The 21,792-nt window shown below is 39.2% G+C and overlaps 1 protein-coding gene across 1 annotated transcript in view; it reads left to right on the top strand.

The window, feature by feature from the left end:
- The first annotated feature begins 5,306 nt into the window (after positions 1–5,306).
- The window catches only part of LOC126827410 (G-protein coupled receptor dmsr-1), a 106,577-nt gene continuing 90,091 nt past the window's right edge, over positions 5,307–21,792 (top strand). The window contains exon 1 of the mRNA XM_050556720.1: positions 5,307–5,437. Within this exon, the coding sequence (XP_050412677.1) occupies positions 5,382–5,437 (56 nt within the window). The 5' untranslated portion in view covers positions 5,307–5,381. The remainder of the gene's footprint in view (positions 5,438–21,792) is intronic.

Raw genomic sequence — 21,792 nt, 5'->3', positions numbered from 1 at the left:
TCCGATGAACATCCATTTAACATCCCCGCTACATACTTCCCACGTTCGTTCTTTTCCGTTCTGTTTTCGCAAATTTTTGTCAATTTTGTCCATTTCTGTGTCCTTTTTGCATACGTTTTGTGTCCATCGGCCACTGGGACCGGGCCTTAAGGTTGGTAAGCAAGCCATATTTGCTTGGGACTTGTGCTTAGATTGAAAATGTTTAAGAACGAAGTTGCGCTTAAGTTTTTTCTTGGAACACATAATAACGTGTTTGAGCTTACACCGAAGTCTACTTAAAATCTAAACACAAGAACGTTCTTAAGAATTTTCTGGGAACACAAAATACTTAAAATCTAAGCACGCCAACTGGAATGTTTTATCGTCCAAAGATGCGTGATTAAAAAGACAAAATGCAACAATTTTATGTCTCAACAAGCAGGCCTATTATAAAACAATTACCGATATATACAAAACAACTTAAAAAAATCTGTCTTTACATAATACAGTAGCACAGTTTGGATTTAATAAGATCAGACTTTATTTTTGGTGACTTTAGTCTATTTGAAACCGTATACTACCCAATATATTTTCATTATTTACACGTCAAATTGCACACAAGGATTGACAATTTTCAATGTTGTTGTTTGTTAGTTGTATTTTACGTCCGCTTCCACCGAGGTGATATCGCAGACAATCACAATTTTCAATAAACCAGAACGCCATTTATTTAACAACTCTTTCAGGTCCTCGTATATTTAAGACAACTAAAACGAGATTTTGACCTTTAAAAAAACCGAAACGCACACGATTGTGATATATTAATAGTTTGTCCTGTATTTCTTTATGAAAAATTGAAAACGAACATGAATCGTTATGAGAGTGATCCATGGTCGAGTTTCTATCATTTGCTTTTATTGCTAATATTAAACGTCATAAGACCCTTTATTTTGAAAATTTTTTTTTTCTATCATAATTCGCTAACACAACTGTCTAGAAACAAACAAACCAGTATGCACTTAAAGGGGCTATCCCATTTTCACAAAATCGGAAATAAAAGTCGGGGTACGTATGAAATTTAAGCGCCAAAATATAGAGGAATGGTGTATTTACCTTGTCTCAAAATTCCAGCTCAAAATATTGAGTCGTTTGGACGTGAACGTCAAAACCGCTTATCCGGACACGTAACCGTTCTAAGATTTCGGGTCAATTGTTTCGTTGGGTGACCTGATAACCTATTATCGTTCCTTTAGAGGCCAAAACAGTGCGAAATGCATGTGCTGTATTTGATAACGAACGGTAAATTTCCCCTGCACGTTATTTTTATAAAATAAAAGTCTGGTTTTATCCAGACACCGTATAATACAGCTTGGGACACAGTTTTATTCTCCAAAATATAATCCAACCTCGTGGGTTTTCTCCGGGTCCTCCTGTTTCCTCCCACTGCTAAAGAACCCTACGCACAAGCGAATTATGAAAATAAAATTGAAGCATATGCTTGTTCCTGAAATGACCTAGTTTATGTCGAGTGGACGTTAACCTCATTCCTCTCTCCTCTTCCTCTCCAAAATATAATAGAGATTGGCTCTTTAAAATACAAACACAAATATTATGAAAAAGTTATCAGTAAAACTATTAGCTAACATGATTATAAAAACCGATTACAACCTAACTGCTGTTGTTCGATATCGATTTACCATGGGAAATAATCGTTTTAAGATAACTTTTAGCTGAAATGTTTCAGAATAAGATTTAATTAGCGGTATGCTAGCTTCCATAAACAATAAAACGATGACAATATCAAGAGTTTCTTCTACTTCAGCTTATCATGATCTGACCTCCGATAAGATGTGTCAAGTTAAGTTTGTTATTAAGAGAAGATATTTCCTGAAGATAACATAAATAATACCGCCATTAACAAGCACCTTGCATAATATGGGGATCAGAAACAAATATTACGCGCGATTCTAGTTTTAAAAAGAGACAATAATGTCCCCCCATGAATAATTTGGAAACTCTAATGAGTGAATCTCACGAATCGTAGTACCATAATTCAAATTTGGTTTTCTTGACCACAGACTAAACCCATACCTTTGCGTTAGCAACTAATAATTTTGAATCTGGAGAGACAGAGAGGGTGAGGTGGGGGAGGGGCTGGATGGGGGGGGGGGGGGTGTTAACGTCCACTAAGAAACAAATGTTTAGACTTTCAATAGTACACTTGTGCGTAGGTGTCTTTTAGCCGTGGGAGGACCAGGAAAACTCTATGTGCGAGAGAAAGGGGGGGGGGGTAACGTCCACAAACTAGGTCATTTCGGGACTAACATATGGTTCAATTTTTCAATTTTATTTCAATTATTCGCTTGCGCGTAGGGGTTTTTAGCAGTGGGAGGAAACCCACGAGGTTGTACAGGCGACCCTACTCCTTGTCACGTACAACCGGGGAATTGAAACCACTCCAGTTGACTCAATGACAGACGTTATGATACAAATCCTACGCGCTAACCATTCGGCCATCCAAACCCCCTCCAAAGGAGAAACAGATTGTTGATCGTTCATTCTAAAATTGTTTTTAAAGAAGAGGTCGGCAAACAACTGGAGTGATCTGATCAAACATAGACACGATTTAAAGGTCTTCTCAATCAGTAAACTAGTTTCTGTGTTCAAGAAAAATGTTCCACAAATGAATAGAAATAAAAGGAAATGTTTAAATAATGTTGATTACTTATCTACAGGGTGTTGACCACATCGATTGATAGGCCACGTCAATTGGAATTTAGGTTCTGATGCTAGGTTTCCACTGTTGTGCGATGCGTGGCTATTGGATTGTCCCGTTCCCACAGTCGTGCGATGCGTTGCGATAGGATTGTTCGTATTGAGTCCACGATCTGCTACGTGCAAATACCTTCGGATACGTTTCGATACGATCAAGACGATTGCTACGACTGACTACAATATATAATAAGACCTGATAGGATCCTCATGATTAGTCCGCGATTAAAGGAAAGGAAAGGAAATGGGGTTTAACGTCCTACTGTTTTGCTCCGAACTGGGCTAATGAAGACGGGCATACGCCATACAGTGTGCTATGAGGGAAATTTTGCCCGGACAGCGGCACTACGGCCTACTCTTATATCGAATTCCAACTGTCAAGGGATCTTTAACGTGCACGCCAATGTGTACACGGGACCTCGGTTTTCCGTCCCATCCGAACGACTAGACAGCTGTCCTTGTCAGCCCCTCCGTCCTGCATCACTGACAAGGGAGAACCACGCCGGAAAATCTGGATGAACTTTCTCGGCCAATGCAGGGATCGAACACCCGACCTCCAGGCTAGCGAGCCAGCGCCTTACCCACTTAGCCACCGTGATCCCCCTAGTCCGCGATTAAAACCACGATTTCAATCGTAGCACGAATCGTGATAGAGAGAGAGAGAAATGGGGTTTAACGTCCACTCGACACAAACTAGGTCATTTCGGGACTAACCTAACATATGGTTTAATTTTATTTCAATAATTCGCTTGCGCGTAGGGGTCTTTAGCAGTGGGAGGAAACCGAAGGACCCGGAGAAAACCCACGAGGTTGGACAGGCGACCCTACTCCTTGTCACGTACAATCGGGGATTCGAAACCACGCCAGTTTACTCAATGACAGACTTTATGATACAGCGCGCCCACGCTAACCATTCAGCCATCGACCCCCCCCCCCCCCCACGAATCGTGATAGTGGGATCCTAGCATAATGAAATGAAGTGGGGTTTAACCTCGTACTGGTCTGCCCCAACTGGGACAATGGAGACGGGTAGACGCCAAGCATACAGTGTGTTATTAGGGATATTTTGTCTGGACAGTGACTCAACTGACAATGGATCTTTTAAGTTTACGTCAATATTGTGTACACAGGACTTTGTGTTTTTGTCCCGTCCGAACATCTTTACGTTGTCTGTTGTCAGACCCTATGGCCTGTACCACTCACAAGGGGGAGCCAAACCGACGAACTTTCTCGGCCAATACCGGGATCGAACACGGGACGTCCAAGGTTATCGAGCCAACGTCTTACTCACTGAGCAACCGCGCACAACAATCCAATGTGTTATTTATTGATAAAACCCCCCAAAGAACTACATATTAAATTTGCTTGGCCTTCTGAGGAGAAATTAAAAACTAAAGTTGCTCTTCCATAAAAGCTTTTGGTTCCAAATATTGATCTTTGAATTGGGTGGGTTATTTAATGATAAAACCCCCGAAGAAATCAAAAATAGACGTATGTGGCCTTAAGGGAGAAATAAAAAAAAAACAAGAGGTATTCAGTTACTCTTCTCAAAACTTTTAGTGCCAAATATTTAAGTTGTGAAATTGTAACTGCACTGAGTGGGTTATTTACACCCCACCCCCGGAGAATCAAAATAGACGTATTTGGCCTTTTGGGGAGAAATAAAAAAAACCCCAAGAGTATTCAGTTGCTCTTGTCAAAACCTTTTTAGTGCCAAATATTTAAGTTATGAAATTGTAACGGCACTGAGTGGGTTATTTACACCACACCCCCTGAGAATCAAAATAGACGTATTTGGCCTTATGGGGAGAAATAAAAATTAAACAAGAGGTATTTAGTTGCTCTTGTTAAAACCTTTTTAGTGCCAAATATTTAAGTTATGAAATTGTTACAACACTATGCTGGGTTATTTAGAAGAACTAAACATTAATTTGTTTGGCCTGATAGTATACGATGATTATGGGGAGAAATTATTCTTGTCAGTTAACATGTAGAGAGATCTAAATAAATCCCATGCAGTCATCAATCAACCAACAGATTGCTCAATAAAAACACATCTAACTTGTGTTTCGACATGGAAACCATTCATTATTATTCGAGAAGCTTTGATAAAATTCAGGTTACAATAAAGCACTTCTTAAATGAAAGCCAGAAAGAAATTCGAAAGAGTTTTTTTTTAGACAAGAAATCCTTGATGATTTAAAGAAAAGGGAAATGGGGACAATACGGACATCTTGTTGAAGGACAAATGTCGTCATTTTAGAATCACAGTGAATGTACTTTATGTCAGCTTTCAGCACAGAACCCTTAATAGTGAATAGAGTCTTTGATAACATATTAGTTAGATCTATAACAGAAATTATAGAAGCTTAGAAAACGAAGTCTATAGCCGTGAGACACAGTTGACCAATAAACCCTTCACGGTTGTCGATTCACTGACAGCCAACAAGATTGCAACCAGCACTCCAAGTGATATGGAAAGCGTTTGGTGACAGTACGTCTACTTAGAAGTTCGGTTTTGTGAAGAGAGGTGATTTTTTTTTATATTGTGAAGGCCAGTTTCAAATAAATTAAGCGTATAACTCACATGATTTGTGGTATTTGCCTTTATTAAAAGTTTCAACGGAAAGATGGTGTATAGAGGAAGAGACGTGCTTCTCGAATGTGAAGATCACAACAGCTTCTGGTAAGTAAAATATATTATTTATTGTATCTTTTGGGAGTTGAGTTTACACAACCAAACAAATATGTTAATATATTTAAATTGTTGTTGTTCTTAGTGTTTAACGTCCGCTTCAACCGAAGTTAATATCGTAGACAATTTGTCATGTTTTCATTTTTATTATCATAGCGCACACTTAAGGGTCTTTTCTGTGGGCAAAATTTCCCTGATTAGCCCAGTCGGAGCATAAAGGTATGACATTAAACCCCATTTCATTTCATTTTTTTTTCTTTTACGTGCACACCAATGCGCACACGGGTGGACCCCGGTTTTCATCCAATCCAAACTACTAAACATATTTTACAATACAAATACTGAAGGGAATTGATTTATTTTAGACATATATTAATTTTAGGGATTCAAAGAGGGGGAGAGAGAGAGAAAGAGAGAGAGAGAGAGAGAGAGAGGGGGAGAGAGAGAGAGTGTGTTAACGTCCACTCGGCACAAACTAGGTCATATGGTTCTATTTTAGTTCAATAATTCGCTTGCGCGTAGGGGTCTTTTGCAGTGGGGGGAAACCGGAGGACCCGGAGAAAACCCACGAGATTAAACAGGCTACCCTATTCCTTGTCACGTACAACCAGGGAATTGAAACAACGCCAGTTGACTCAATGATATAACGCGCACGCGTCATCCTTTCGGCCATCTAACCCTCCTTTTAGGGATTCAATTTTCAAGAAACAACCCCTGAAACAACATGTAGAAGCTTTTAAAGTGAAACCAATTTGGAATATATGAAATATTGATACAGTTTTATTTCTAAAACGTTTATACAAAGGTTGTGTTTGCTATAAAAATACCAGAATGTTTGATTAATCAACAATGTTTGATTAATCAACATTAACACTTATTTAGTCTTAATCTAAACTAAATTAAAGATATTCGATTTGTCCAAATATTTAGGATTCGCGAGAATCTTCTATATTTCGGGATAAAAATGCGGGTCTATGACCTTGTATCCTTATTTTTACACCACGCTCTAAGGAAAAAATGGATTACAGCGATATTTATCGAAAACAAAATATATTTTTCAAATAGACGCTCAAAAAGGAAAACAAAATATGCAAAATAAATATATGTGGAAGAGATATAAATAATTTGAATGGACATTTTGTATTTATAATTATTCGGAGCCACGGAGGCTAAGTGGGTAAGACGTTGGCTCACTAAAAATTCATCAGGTTTTTCGGACGTGGTTTCTCCTTGTCAGTGGTGCAGGACGGAGGGCCTGACAAGGACAGCTGTCTAGTCGTTCGGATGGAACGAAAAACCGAGGTCCTGTGTACATATTGGCAGTTAAAATTCGATATACGAGTAGGCCATAGTGCCGCTGGAAGGGCGAAATTTCCCTCCATAGCACACTGTATGGCGTATGCCCGTCTTCATTAGCCCAGTATAGGAGCAGAACAACATGACGTTTTAAACTCCATTTCATTTCATTTATAATTATTCGTTTCTACAGCTTTATTTCATGTGACGTTCTTGTGCTTGTATTGACCTCCTTTATTACGGAAATGAAATCTTTACTGAACCAGTAAATTTGACGATGAGTATAATTAAAGTTATTTCCCCTGTTTCACGATTTAACAGCACTGGGAATACTGTAGCTATCAAGCTGGTTATAAGAGACTAATGTTCAGTATAAAACCGAAGCTATTATACCAAGACTATTGCTCCTTATAATGATGTTATCTGCTGGTTATTAGTGACTACTTTTACTTATTATAACGATTATGTCTGCTGGTTATTAGAGTCTACTATTACGTATATTATAATCACATAATCTGGTTATTAAAGACTACTTATACCTATTATAACAATGCTTCTGCTGGTTATTAAAGACTATTGTTACTTATTATAACAATGGTATCTGGTTATCAGAGACTATTGTTACTTATTTTAACGCAGGTATCTCGTTATCAGAGACTATTGTTACTTATTATAACGATGGTATCTGGTGGTTAAAGACTATTGTTATTATAACGATGGTATCTGGTTATCAGAGACTATTGTTACTTATAACGATGCTTCTGCTGGTTATAAAATACTGTTGTTACTTATTATAACAATGGTATCTGGTTATTAGAGGCTATTGTTACTTATTATAACGATTATGTCTGTGGCGTGCAGGCGTTTGGTGATGCCCAGGGCCAACTCGTTGGGTGTATACATAGGGCCTAGTACTCGTGCATAAGGCCTAGTACTCATATATAGGGCCTAGTACTCATATATAGGATCCAGGATTCATGCACAGGGTCTAATACTCATGCATAAGGCCCAGGGCTCATGCACAAGGCATAGTACCCATGGATAGGACTTAGGACTAATGTATAGGGCCCAGGATTCATCCATTGGGCTTGGGACTAATGCATAGGGCCCAGGACTCTTGCATAGGGCCCAGGACTCATCCACGGGGCCTAGTACCCATACACTGTGATAAAGGAAGACATTTTCAATGTGTAAAAACAGATGTAACAAACTTTTATTCAAATTGATTGGTTGGTCCTGTAAGAGGATGCGCGGGACCGTTTCTAGAGGTTGGGGGGGGGGGCTGCAGAACGTTTCGCCCCCCCCCCCCCTCCCCCAGTGAAAAAATTGTCGACCATTGATATATATTGTCCGTCAAATTTAGCGCACCCCTGAGAACACTTCCCGTCCCCCTCGCTGCTCTGAGCTAGTTACGGCTCTGTCGTTTCCCCAATATTTTCTTGGATTTCCATCTCTAAACGGATTAAATCATTTAGGAATAGTGTGGTAAGCCACCATGAAAAGTATGTTTAGTTAAAATGAAATGAAATGGGGTTTAACGTCCTACTGTTCTGGGAAGACTGGGTATGCGTCATGCAGTGTGCTACGAGAGAAAATGTGTTCGGACAGCGGCGTTTCGTTCGGACTAGTTTTATTTCGTCAACTCAAGGATTATTTTACGTGCCCGTCCGAAGGACTAAAAAGAAAAAACCCGTCCTTCCTAACTCGAACATTCAATATCGTAGCAAATGTCTGGTTGACTTGATATTTTTCTAGTAGATTTATAAACAAACATTTTTAGTTTTTTAAAAAAAACCAAACAAAAACAAAATCTGAAAAGCACCGTTCCCCTTTTCACAAACTTAAAAACACCCGTTTCTTCAGTCTAGCCATAAATTCAATACCGTAGCACAATTCAAGTTTGATCTACCAATAATAGAACAGCCAATAATACATTCTACAGTAGATATCGCTTGTATGATAAATTTCATAATCTACTGCGATAGGAGATATCTGTTTACATGAATTTGATTGGTCAGTTAAAAGAACTACATTTTTATTTTCAAAGAACAGTTCATTTTTTTATGAAAAGTAACTTCTTTTTTTTTTATTAAAAATGAACTATTTTTATTTAATTGACCTTGATGGAAACACTTGGTTAATAATATAAAGGACTTTGCAATGGTTCAATCGCTGTCAAAAAATAATGTATCACTACGCCGTAATGTAATCATGTTCAGTAAAAGTGAAATCTATAGCAAAAAATTATATTTATTTATTTGTGCATGTTATCTGATATCAAAAAAGACTCGTGGGAGATTCTCTATTTCATACTATTTAATACCCCCCCCCCCCCCCGCCTACAAAACCCCCCAAAAAACAAAAAAAAATAACACCCCCCCCCCCCAAAAAAAAAAAATAAACAAAAAAAAAAAAACGTTAATATCACCTATCAGGACTAAGAATTTAATTATCTCCCGTGTGTTGCGACATCGATTTTTCCAATTTGTGCAGTATGATTCATCAATGTTTATCAATTTATGGAAGGAATGTAGAATGTATATCCTTTTAATTAAAACGTCAGAGCATTAAAGCTAGGCTTGCTTCCCAATGTAACGTAAATTGGTTTACAGGAGAATGTTAAAGAACGGAAATTTGAATATTCACCCAAACGTAACCCCCTGTTGTCACATATATCTAATATATCGTTATTAAATGTCATATTCATTGGTGCATAAGTTTATAAACTGACGTACAATATGTTATAACAAGTTATTGTCGTTTTAACCCAGTAGATTCCTGTCATACTTTATCTTGTATATGCTGCAAATTTGTCACAGCTTAGTGCAGTACACCAAGCTCTGTTACACACAATAAAACATAACGACCGAATGTTTTTAAAGAGGCCTTCTGTTTTAAAGTAGCTAAAAGTCTCTAACTCAATATCGACCATTGAAAACACGAATTATTTGTGATTTTAAATCAACAAGGATGTTGTGATCTTACCGGGAAAAGATGAACTTCTGATATCCAATATTCAAGACAAAATAAACATTTTAATATTGGTACATGAATCGTATGTAACAAAGGACTCTAAGAACGAGGCTAGATATATTTCACCATATATGGTCTCATTCTCTGATGTTTGTGCCCGAAAGATGGACATACATGGCCCGAAAAAAATGGACAGTTTACAGGCTCCTACGCCTATATAGGGAGTCCCGATGGCGTGACAAACCGAGATCCTGTGGATTTCATGGGCGACACGCTAAAGATCGTAGTCCGATCCTTAATGTAAATCCGCCGGCTTTTCAGGTAGAAATCGTGGAATAAGCTTTATTTTGAAGGTTTCGATGTTTAATGACAAAAAAACAATGTTGGCATTTTTCTGAGTAGGTCTTCATAATATGGGTGGCCATTATCTGAGGGTAGCCATTTTGCGATAATATTCCAAATTATTTTTTATTTTCACCTTATTTATAATGTTATCTAATTTTTTTGGCACTGTATTAATATTTCAGACTTTATTCCATCACTTCATAAAGATATTTCCAAGATGGCGGCCATTTTTGGTGGGAAAATTGGACGATTGTTTTGTTTTTGTTTTTTGTCATTAAACAACGAAACTTTCATAATAAAGCTTATTCCATTATTTCTGCCCGAAAAGCCGACGGATGGGAATTATGTAACAAACCGAATCAGACCATCGTCTGATCGTTTGATATTTAGAATAGGCCATGACGCCGCGCCGCTGCCCGGACATTGCGTTAGATATAATTCAGTTCGGAAATCGGTGTTTATTGACTCCAGTCTACCATCTATAACCTCACTGAGTGTAATAAAATAAAATGGGATTTAACGTCCCAATTTCTGAACTGATTGAACTAATGAAGACAAAGTTCATCCTCGGACACCCGGATCTGTCTAGTGGCACACTGATCACGAACTAATTTTTCATCATCCTAGGTCAGTGCTTATGTGGAGACTTAACCTCTCCCCCATATTCTTAAACCTAACTCTGGACCTAGCCCCAATGCTTACCCTAACCCTAACCTACAATCTCGCCAACAATCACGTGCCCTAACCAGTGACCTTGACGAAAATTGAGCTGGCCTTAACAAGTAGATTTAGCCGATCAGCAGTGAATATTCGCTAGGCCACTACAATCACTGAAAGAGATGACATCGGTGCGAGTTAATTAGCTCACAATATTAACTTTCCTTCTGTAAATTAAATTCTAGATCATTTTTTTGAAGTATTAGAAAAATAAATAAAGGTGTTGGGATATATCTGAATAAAAAACATTTCCTATTTAGTGTAAATAAGTATATATGATGAATAAAAGGCGCCATTCTGCCCGGACCAGTTTACGCTATGTTTAAAACAATGCACACGCCATCCAGCCAATGATAGACACCTTGTGATATGACGTCACATGTAGAATGCGCGTGAACTTTATAACGGTTAGTTGTCTTGTACAGAGGTATAAGACGGCTTTCGCCATATCACTGTAAAGCAGATGGGTTTATCACCGGGGTTATTGACACAGTAGGTCGAAGATTTTCAAGGAATAAAATGCCAGACACTCACATGACAGGCAAGCGACAGGATCAGCCGAGCTTGGTACATTAACTAATGCCCTGTGTTATAAACAAGCAGGATTAACACCGGACTATTTAATTGTCGATAATAAATTTAGACCTTACATCTAGAAACATACTCTTCGTGGTGACAACTATTCGAGACTACAAGATTCTTGATTTACGATTATCCTGTTATATAGCACACCATTAGCGATTAGTGACATTGTTCTAATAAGTGCACGTGCTGCTATTGCTTTATCCAGCTACTGTGGTACGCATGTCTGGGCCCGAATATAACATTCAGTTTTACAAACTACAACCTGATTGTTCTATAGGGAGAGAGACAGAGAGAGGGGGAGAGAGGGGGGTGGGGGTAATGTCCACATAACATAAACTAGGACATTTCGGGACTAAAATATTGTTCAATATTACTTCAATATAACGTTTGTGCGTAGGGGTCTTTAGCAGTGCGGAGAAAACCCACGAGGTTGGACTGGTGACCCTACTTGACTCAATGACAGACCATATAAATGATGCAACGCGCACGCGTTAACCATTCCACCCCCCACCCCCTGATGTTTTTTTACTAGCCCCCCCCCCTCCCTGGTGTTTTTATACTACCCCCCTCCTGTACTGGTCTAACATGCGCGACTTCGATTTCATGCCAATTTAAAAAAAAATGATTTGATAAACCGAATTCCGCTAACCGTCTAACCGTATCGACTAATGTTTGGAACGGGTTGTTGGCTGGCCGAGTGGTCTATCGCGCGCGCTTTAGATGATAAGGTATATCACTGATTCAAGTGGTGTGATCTCAATTACCCGCTTGTACGCCACAAGGGAAGGGTCGCCCGTCCAACCCCGTTTTCTTCAGAAACTCGGGTTTCCTCCCAATGCTAAAGACGAATACGTGTAGCGAATTATTGAAATGAAATTGAACCATATGTTAGTCTCGATATAACCTAGTGTTTACCGAGTGGACACCCACCCCACCCCACCCTATCCCCCAAAGTAAACAAACTACTATTTTATAGTATTACTAGCGGACGACTCGGCGTTGCACAGGTTGAAAGAGTATAACTCCGAAACCGGAAGCGGTAGTAAAACTCCACCTAGCCCATGCTACTCTCCGGTCCTAGCTACCCCTATAGCCCTAATCTTAGCCTCGGGACAGCCCTGGTTTAGCCGCCAATCCTAAACAGACAGCCGGACAGACAGACAGACAGACAACAGTCACAAATATTAGTATAGATAGATATATAGCAGAAAACGTTTATTCAAGTAGCCACAGTGATGCTCCCTGATTGGTTGTCTGGGTAACACGTATATTTAAGTAGCCATATTGATGCTCCCTGATTGGTTGCCTGGGTAACACGTATTTGATCTGCCTAATCTTCTAAATCAAATGTTAAGAACAAAAATTAAAAGCATTCTAATTAATCTTACATCACTAAAAAAAACGTGCGGGGTTTAGATCAAAGGAGGAAAAGATAATTTTTATTAGTGAATTTCAATAAGTTTTTGTTCGTGATATTAAAATCGATTCATTATTTAAAGAAATAGATTTAGATTTAGGGCAATCAGTGTTATTTCTGTGGCTTATGTCAAGATTGAACTGAATGCTGAAGGCTCCGTGATTAAAATTTATTTGTTCATGGATTACTAAAAGACAGAAGATGGAGAAGATACGATGCAGTTCCACCATGTATTAGACATATAGCCGACTTCAGAAGATGTGACTGAAAGATATTCCATGAAACAAATAATTAGATAATATCGTATAGCTTTGCTTAAATGAATAAAATATTTTTACATGTTCTTCCAATGGAATTAAGGGATCGCTTTCAGCGCCGGATTTCCTCTAAGTCAATTCGTTACAGACAAATCATATATCGTTGATGAAATTGTACGAATTACCGGCTATGAGAGTAAATTTATGCCGACTGATTGACTACATGTTCGTTAGAAGTTTAGATGATAACTCATATCCTTGGGCTGAATGTTCCTTGAGACAACATACGTCGATGTAAAGTAAGAGGGGGGGGGGTGGAGTCAATGTTTCGTTTTTTTATAGTTCAAAATTTCGTTTTACATGTTCTTACTACACTAGGATCTGGAAGAGTTATTATATAACCCGTGTTCTGGATGATGTGAGGGATTAGCCAATGAAACGGCCCGTTACGGCGAGTTTTTGGCATGAGGTGCAGGGAACTGTCGGTAACCCACTTGAAACACCAACGCTGGTTGGTTAATCAAATGTCTGACGTCATAGGGTCAAAAGCTGGTCAGATCTTCATGTAGTAGAGGTCATCAAAGGTATACAAAAAAAAAAACGAAACGAAAGATAGATCTGTATCTTAATCAGATTGGTTGCTAACCAGGGGATCTGGTAACCTGACGACGGACACTTGGAACAACCAGGGGTGTTCTAGTTCCCAGTCGGCAAACCTCGGCAGATTCCGTTACTCTACATCTAGCCTCGCCTGTATAACGGTAAGTGATATGTACCTACGCCTATACAATTGCGATGCGGCACCGGTTTACTTATTAGGAAAACTTGCCGCTTTTAAAAAGATGTTATCAAAATTGCGTCGTTCGAAGCGTGTGTAGAATTTTCCGTGCAAATTAAGTTGTCCTTGTTTGAAGAAAATTGGATAAACTTGAAAGAAACACAGCTTCAGACTTTGAAATATTTGTATGATAAAACATTCTTCAAAGGCAACGCCGTTGGTAATCCGGGAACTTGAAAGTAGTTCCAAAGGCGGACTTCGTTATACAGCCGATGCTAGATGTAGGGTACTGGAATTTGCTGAGGTTTGCCGAGTGCGCCAGTTCCATGCTCATCAAGCCAAGGTGGCGCCCCGTGTGGTGTAGCGGGGAATTCCCGTAGCTTGAATGAAAACGCAACGTGTACACGATCACGATGTTGGGGTTAAACGTCCAGTCGACACAAACTAGGTCATTTTGAGACTAACATATGGTTCAATTTTATTTCGATAATTAGCTAGCGCGTAGGGTCTTTAGCAGTGAGAGGTAACCAGAGAAAACCCACGAGGCTGGACAAGCGACCCTACTCCTTGTCATGTTCAACTGGGGTATCTGACTTAATGGCACGCCAGACCTAATCACGCAGACCTAATGATACAACGCGCACGCGCTAACCATTCGCCCCCCCCCTCCCAGATCAAGAACTAGACGATGCAATATGAATATATTGAAAATTTCACTCAAATTATTTAGTCTGTGCGAAGTTATGACTGTATGAAGATGTAGCGTAGAACGTTCATAATGATAGCAACGGCACTTGACAACCTAGACTAAACCTTGAGCTAAGCAATAGATAGAAAGATTTAGTTCTTGCATAATGTACCTTTATCTAAGTCTTACATATTATTGCATCTTTATCTGCGGGGTTGGATGGCTGAATGGTTAGCGTGCGCGCGCTGTATCATAAAGTCTGTCATTGAGTCGACTGGTGTGGTTTCGAATCCCCGGTTGTACGTGACAAGGAGTAGGGTCGCCTGTCCAACCTCGTGGGTTTTCTCCGGGTCCTCCGGTTTCCTCCCACCGCTAAAGACCCCTATGCGCAAGCGAATTATTGAAATAAAGTTAAACCATATGTTTGTGTCGAGTGGACGTTAAACCCCATTTCTCTCTCTCTCTCTCTCTCTCTCTCTCTCTCTCTCGCATCTTGATCGATGTCGGTGATCTAAGTATGTCCATTCCAAATTAAGAATAATAATCGGTGGTCTGGCCCCGAGTTCACAAAGCATTCTCAGACTTAAGTTGAGAATTTACTCAAACTTGTTCGCCTTATTTTAACTAAAATATAGCCCTTTATAATAATTCTGTAGTTTTAATGTATCAGATATATCAATAAGAAACTATATGCAAAGTTTTGTGTATCTGGATCAAAGATATTTCTCATAAACAGTGATTGAAAGTTGAGTAAATTCTTAAGTTAAGTCTGAGAATGCCTTGTGAACTTGGGGCCAGGTTTTTGCATTACCTCAAAAAATGGTTGAATAAAAAAAAAGTCAAGATTGATTGAAAGAGAGCCGTGTGAAAATGAACCATCGCATCCAATACCCTACAATCTAAACCTTACATAATACATCTTTAACGGAATAGTTTTATGGTGATTTGGAATGACAAGAACGTAAAATGTAATTTGTACATAACTACATGATGGTGTTTAATTCAGTAAAATAAACACATAACGATTACAAGCAGTTTTTTTATCATCCAATTTTTCGCCTGATTTGATAATTTTTAACCAGTTTTACCATCGCTATCTTATCCCCGACATGTTGTTAATGCAGCAGTGATTAATGTGACACTTTCTAAGCTTTATCTGTAACTAGAGATCCACTTCATTGGTATTCAGTATGACTTGCATATACTGGGTCGGTTTGGGGTTGGAGGTGGGGTGGGGTGGGGTGGGGTGGGGGTGGGGCTCCCAAATTAGTTCTGGAAAAAACCAACGAAGGTAGGCACCCACCTCCCTGTGTGTGTGTGTGTGTGTGTGTGAGAGAGAGAGAGAGAGAGAGAGAGAGAGGGAGGGTTAACCTAAATTCGGCCACCCAACCTCCACTTGACACTATTAAACCGATACTAAATTTGAACAATGGTTAGAATACACCCGAGCTGGTTAGTTAGGTAGCAATATCACATTAGTAAAGAAGTTTTGTTTCTTTTTCTTTTTTTTTTGTTTGGCGGGGCGGGGGTAATTATTGCTACAATGAAATTACAATGGGATTTAACGGCCTACTCTTCTGCGCCGACTGGGCTATGAGGAAAAATTTTTACCGCAAAATGGCAGTAAGAACTACTCCTATTTCAAATCCCAACTGTCGTGGGCTCTTTTATGTGCATGCTAATGTTTACACGGGATCTGGTGTTTTCGTCATCCAATCCGGATCGACTAATGTCGAGGGATTTTCTCGGCCAACATGGGAGCGAATCCGGGACCTCCAAGTTTGTGAACGCGGGTCTTACTGGCTCAGCCACCGCGGCTCCGGCTTGTTCTTAAACATCCAATCTGACACACTAGTTTAATCAAACTGGTTTATTTTTATTCTCGCTACATAATTGAATTTACGACCAACCATTCCAACAATACTGATATAAAACAGCTATCAACGAGATCGTGTATAATCCCACGTCTTTATCCACCAGGTTAGAGTCCATTCAAATTATCTCTTATAACAATAAATCAGCCTTGTTATGTTTCCAGAACATAGAAGTTGCATTAACATGCAGTCGATATGGGGTCCCGTTTCAGTTAACAGAGATACTAGTGGTGACAATATAATCGTGCTTTGATGTAAAGTCGTGGATTTAACGGATATCTTGGATTTAGATAAAGTAAGGTCGATTTCTTGCAAACGTAACTCTTCGGGTAAATAAGTACGCGAAGTTCTCATATTTGGACAGGATATTGGGAGATATTAGCGTTGGGATTTTTGGATTTTTTTTTGGTTGCGAAACCAATATAATTATTTTATTCTACAGCGAAGATTAAAATTTCTTGAAGCTGAGCTTTACGGTAGTTAACCCAAAATGTCTGGTAAACTGGGAAAATAAAATAGATATTATTATCACCGAGCATGACGTTTCTGAAAGTCGTTCAATAAAGTGTATAGACGTCCTTATGGAATCATTATTTATACAGCATGGAATATGGTGATTCGGGGCCAGCCCCATATGGAAACAGTATCGCAGAAACTTCAGCCCTGAGTTCACAAAGCATTCTCAGAATGGAACACGCAAAAGAACCCTTGACAGAATTCGATATAAGAGTGGGACGTAGCGATGCTGCCCGGGCAAAATTGCCCTCATAGCACACTGTACTTCATTAGTAAATCCTAATAATTTCATATTCATTCACACTTGAATAAATTAATCGCTTGCCGTTTGTCTTAGAACAATGTAAGATTTATGCCTGTCTTACCATCCCAGTCGTTGCAGAAACGTAATGAAATGGGGTTTAACGTCCTACTGTTCTGTCCCGACTGGGCTAATGAAGTCGGAAATACGCGATACAGTGTGCTATGAGGGAAATTTTTCCCGGAAAGTGGCACTACGGCCTACTCCAACTGCCAAGGTATCTTTAACGTGCACGCCAATGTGTATTCGGGACCTCGGTTTTTCGTCCCATCCAAACGACTATACTTTTTCCTTTGCCGGGCCCTTGGTCCTGCACCACTGACAAGGGGGAACCACGCCGGGAAATTCCGATGAACGTTGCAGAAACGTAGAACGTTAAACCCCAGTTGATGTAAGAATAGAACTTACACAATCGTTGCTTTTGAGGCGTGAACCACTTACTCAATTTAGCCACCATTAACCCATTTATGTCAGTTTCCTGTTACTTGGTACACATTGGTGGTAATAGGCAGGCGCTAATGGCCAATCGAAACATCCCAAAGTTTGCTTTACATGGCTTGAGAAACCTATATTATTATCAATAACAGCTATCGCCTGTCATAATTAACTCCATTTCGTCAAATAATTGCCTCCTTGCAGGATTCTTTATGAGAGATGCCATTTAACTATTAATATAAAGAATTAGCTGTATACACCCACGTTTTATTGCGATCCTTATTCGTCGTCACCCAATGCGGTTGTCGACTGTTACAATTTCCGGCTAACGACCGAAAGACTGTAGTTATAATTGAATATATTTTAGATTTAAACAATCGATTTTAACTAATATTTGTGACTGTTGTGTTGGTCTGTCTGTCTGTTCAGGGTTGGCGGTAACACTAGGGCTGGCCCGAGGATGAAATTTGTTGTATATGGGTAGTTAGTGCTAAATTATAAGGCCAGCTCAATTTTTCGTCATGGTCACGAGTTGGAAACAGGGCTAGCTCTAATCAAAACCCTAATCCTGGACCTGGTCCCAATGCTTACCCTAACCCTAACCTACAATCTCGGCAACAATCACGTGCCCTAACCTTATTTACATCTCTACGACCTTGACAAATAGATTTATCCGTATATGGGTAACTCAGACCCGGGGGTAACATAGGTCTGGTGTCGATGGACTACCACTTCCGGTTTCAGAGATATGTTACTTCCGGTTCATGGTTTATACCCGTACTACGCTGGTTCAACCGCTAGTAACAGATACTTATGAAAACTAATTGATTTGGACAACGTTTAGAAGAGTATTCTCTTAAATTTATGAAGCTTATGTTGTACAGTGAAATTGCTTCAAGCTAAACCGAGATATCAGCCATTGAAGTTTAGTCTAGTCGTCTCGATCGCCATTACTGACGTTGGTATCATAACAAACAATGTCTCGATTATTCATTTTTACCTTAAGTTATCCATCACAAAATGTATTCAAATCCACTAAATATCGCAGGCTAACGATGGCATCGAGAGTTGATTATGGTGTGGATACGTTAATTAATGTCCCATTAATAATTTAGATAACATTTCAGGCCCAAAGAAGACCTGCAATAAGCAGATTTAGATCTTGCATTATATATGTTTAAGCCTAACCCACAACACGCCGTACGTGTTACTACGGGCAGTCTACGAGGGAATAGAGATTTTTGGCAAGCGCGTCTGACGTCATCAATGTGTGTACATTTCTCATACGTGATACGGCACACGGATACGGCAGCACGTAACGAACAGCTTTCATACGGAAAAGGTCCGTATAACATTGTCGTTTCCTTTTACCGTCTTGTTTGCTACTTTTAGACGCTGAAATGGTATCGTAGCGTTTTTATGAATCATTTCATGTGATTTTAACCATTACGGTTGATCTCTACATGCTAAATTTAGGGAGGCGGAACCTTGCATATCTGAAAATGATTTCATTCTGTGGTAAAGGGGTATAAACTTTCCGAAATGATACATTAGTCGAAGATTTTTAATAAGATTCGATATTATTTTTTTTTAATAGCTCAGCGACTGTCGAGCGATTTCATTCCCTCCGGGAAATTGTCGGCTCTAATAGGCACTTGAGCACTGATGGTGATCTTGGTAGATATCTGCCATCATGCTGTAATAGAACTAAGCTCAGCTGATCGACGCACACGTACGCGACGCAAAAATCTGCCAAAACTCTAAAACTACATTGACGCAACGTATCACGTATACGATACGGATACGTGATACGGATGGGAAAATTCCGCTTGCCAAAAGTCTCTAATGATTTAGTAAACCCATGCGTGAGACTTACGCGTCACTTGCGTGTTTTCGGCACCACAGATATCCGCAGACTGGCCGTAGGGACTTTTGGTCCGGCACATAAAAACTTTTCATCCTGTTTTCTTGTGCCTACCAAACCCTGCGACTCGTGCGTGTCAAATCACTTACGGCGGGTTTTGAACTAGGCTTTATATAAAGTTAGTTTTGCTGTCGTCTGAATTTTGTCATTATATCTACAACACGAAGTACTGTTGTGACTTTGGACAATGTCACATATTGAAGAGTCCAGGGGAAGAACGATCCAAGTCACATTTGTGTCTTTTCGTATAAAAGGCAAAACAGACTTTTGGTCGAAAATGCTTGACGCAAACAGAACTACGAGTGAGTTTAATTACAACTTCAAAATGATGTTTCATACGAATCATAATTACCAGTACAACAACAGACTTCTACTTTTCAGCCAAATTAAGGTCAAATAAAGGGTGCGGTGGACGTATTTGTCTGGGAGGCCATTTCAGAAGCTCCTTGGTTCGATGTGACTCCGGTCGTTTTTACCTGAAATTGATTGTTCCACAGAAAGCGTATACAATTTTCTACCAGATGGCGCCATTAACTGGGGTTCCTTGAAAAAGTGACTTAGATCGTTCTTCCCCGGGACTCTTCATTTGCTGAACGCTCAAGAGAGTCGTGTACCTCGGTTTGATAACCATAATCAGGATCGTCTTTTGAGGGTCACACCTTTTCCCTTTTGCATTGCGATTTCAGTTGACACTGAGGAAATGTGTTAGAATTTATATTTTCTACCAGGCTTTGGTGAACATTCATGATTTGGTATAGCATCAAGGACAGGTTTGGATGATTATCCATGATTTTACGGCGTATATAAACTTTAGAAACAATCGTACGGAATTAAAAACGGATTGGATATTTATACAGAAGAGGCAAGACAAATAATTCGTATTAATCAATAATAGAGAAACAGGTTTAGTTCAGTTTAAAGGAACAATAACACTGTTGGTGGCTTGGCACCTTCAGAAAATATAAAATAGCCTTATTCTAGGTACTAGATGTTTTAGTGTCCTACCTCTTGTGTAAATTATCCATTAAATCCTATGTTACTTGTCCAGAGGGTTCAAAAATATTTTTAAATCCAAGTCACATTTGAAAAGCTTTACGTCAGGCTTTTCAAATCATTTAGTTGAATTTTTCCAATTTTCTACATTAGGTGTGTTAAGATGAAATTTGTATCATCAATTAATTGGAATATTGTAAAATAGTACAATATGTTGACCAGAATAAAGATTGGGACATATTATTCAGTTACAACAAGAGTGGTATTGAGCCTTTAATGTATCTGGAAAATTTTGTGATTTTTTGGATAAAATGATAACGTATTTTCCAAAGTATTAACTGTCCATTTGTGAACGCTGTTATCGCTTTAAGTAATTGGTTAAATGGCTAAGGAATATGGTATTGTATTGTAGGTGAAAAAGACACAAACTAAAGATAAGCTTAGATAATAACATCGTTTTCTTTACGGTTTCCTTTTTATGTCTTTTCTGTATTTGTATTCCATTACTGGAATCGAATCTCATGTTTTTTTGATCCAATATTCTCTGTAGGACCAGGATTATTGTTTATTGGGTCTAGTTTTCTACATTTATAACAACCAATTATCGCATATTCATCGATATATTTCTCTTAAACACACAGAGAAAAATCTTTAAATAAATATTAGACTTATTTCTTTAATAATAGAAAATCATGGAATCGCAACAATACATCGGCGAAATACATTTTCTTAATTATACAGGACATCTGAACGACTTTATTTTATTTTATGTGAGGACCGCGGTGATTTATTGAGTAAGATGGTGTCTCGTTAACTTGGGGGTCCAGTGCTGGAACTTGGCCTGGCAAGGGACAAGGTACGAAAGGTACCTTTCAGAAGGTACGAAAAACCGAGTACACATTGGCATGTACGTAACAGAAACCTTGTAGTTGCCATTCGATGTAAGAGTAGGTCGTAGCGCCGCTGTCTGGGCAACATTTCCCTTATAGCACACTGTATGGCGTATGGAATGAAACTAGGCTGCTCCGAACTGGGCTATTGAAGACCCGCATACGCCATACAGTGTGCCATGAGGGGAATTTTGCCCGGACCGCTGCACTACGGCCTACTCTTATATCAAATCCCAAATGTCAAGAGATCTTTTAAATGCACGCCAATGTGTACACGGGACCTCAGTTTTTCGTCCCACCCGAACGCCGGTTTTTCGTCCCATCCAAAGGACTAGACAGTTGTCCTTGTCAGGCCCT

This window comes from Patella vulgata, chromosome 7 (assembly GCF_932274485.2).
Source record: "Patella vulgata chromosome 7, xgPatVulg1.2, whole genome shotgun sequence".
Taxonomy (NCBI): Eukaryota; Metazoa; Mollusca; class Gastropoda; family Patellidae; genus Patella; species Patella vulgata.
Note: the sequence above shows the minus strand (reverse complement) of the source record. Positions and strands in the feature narration are given on the sequence as shown.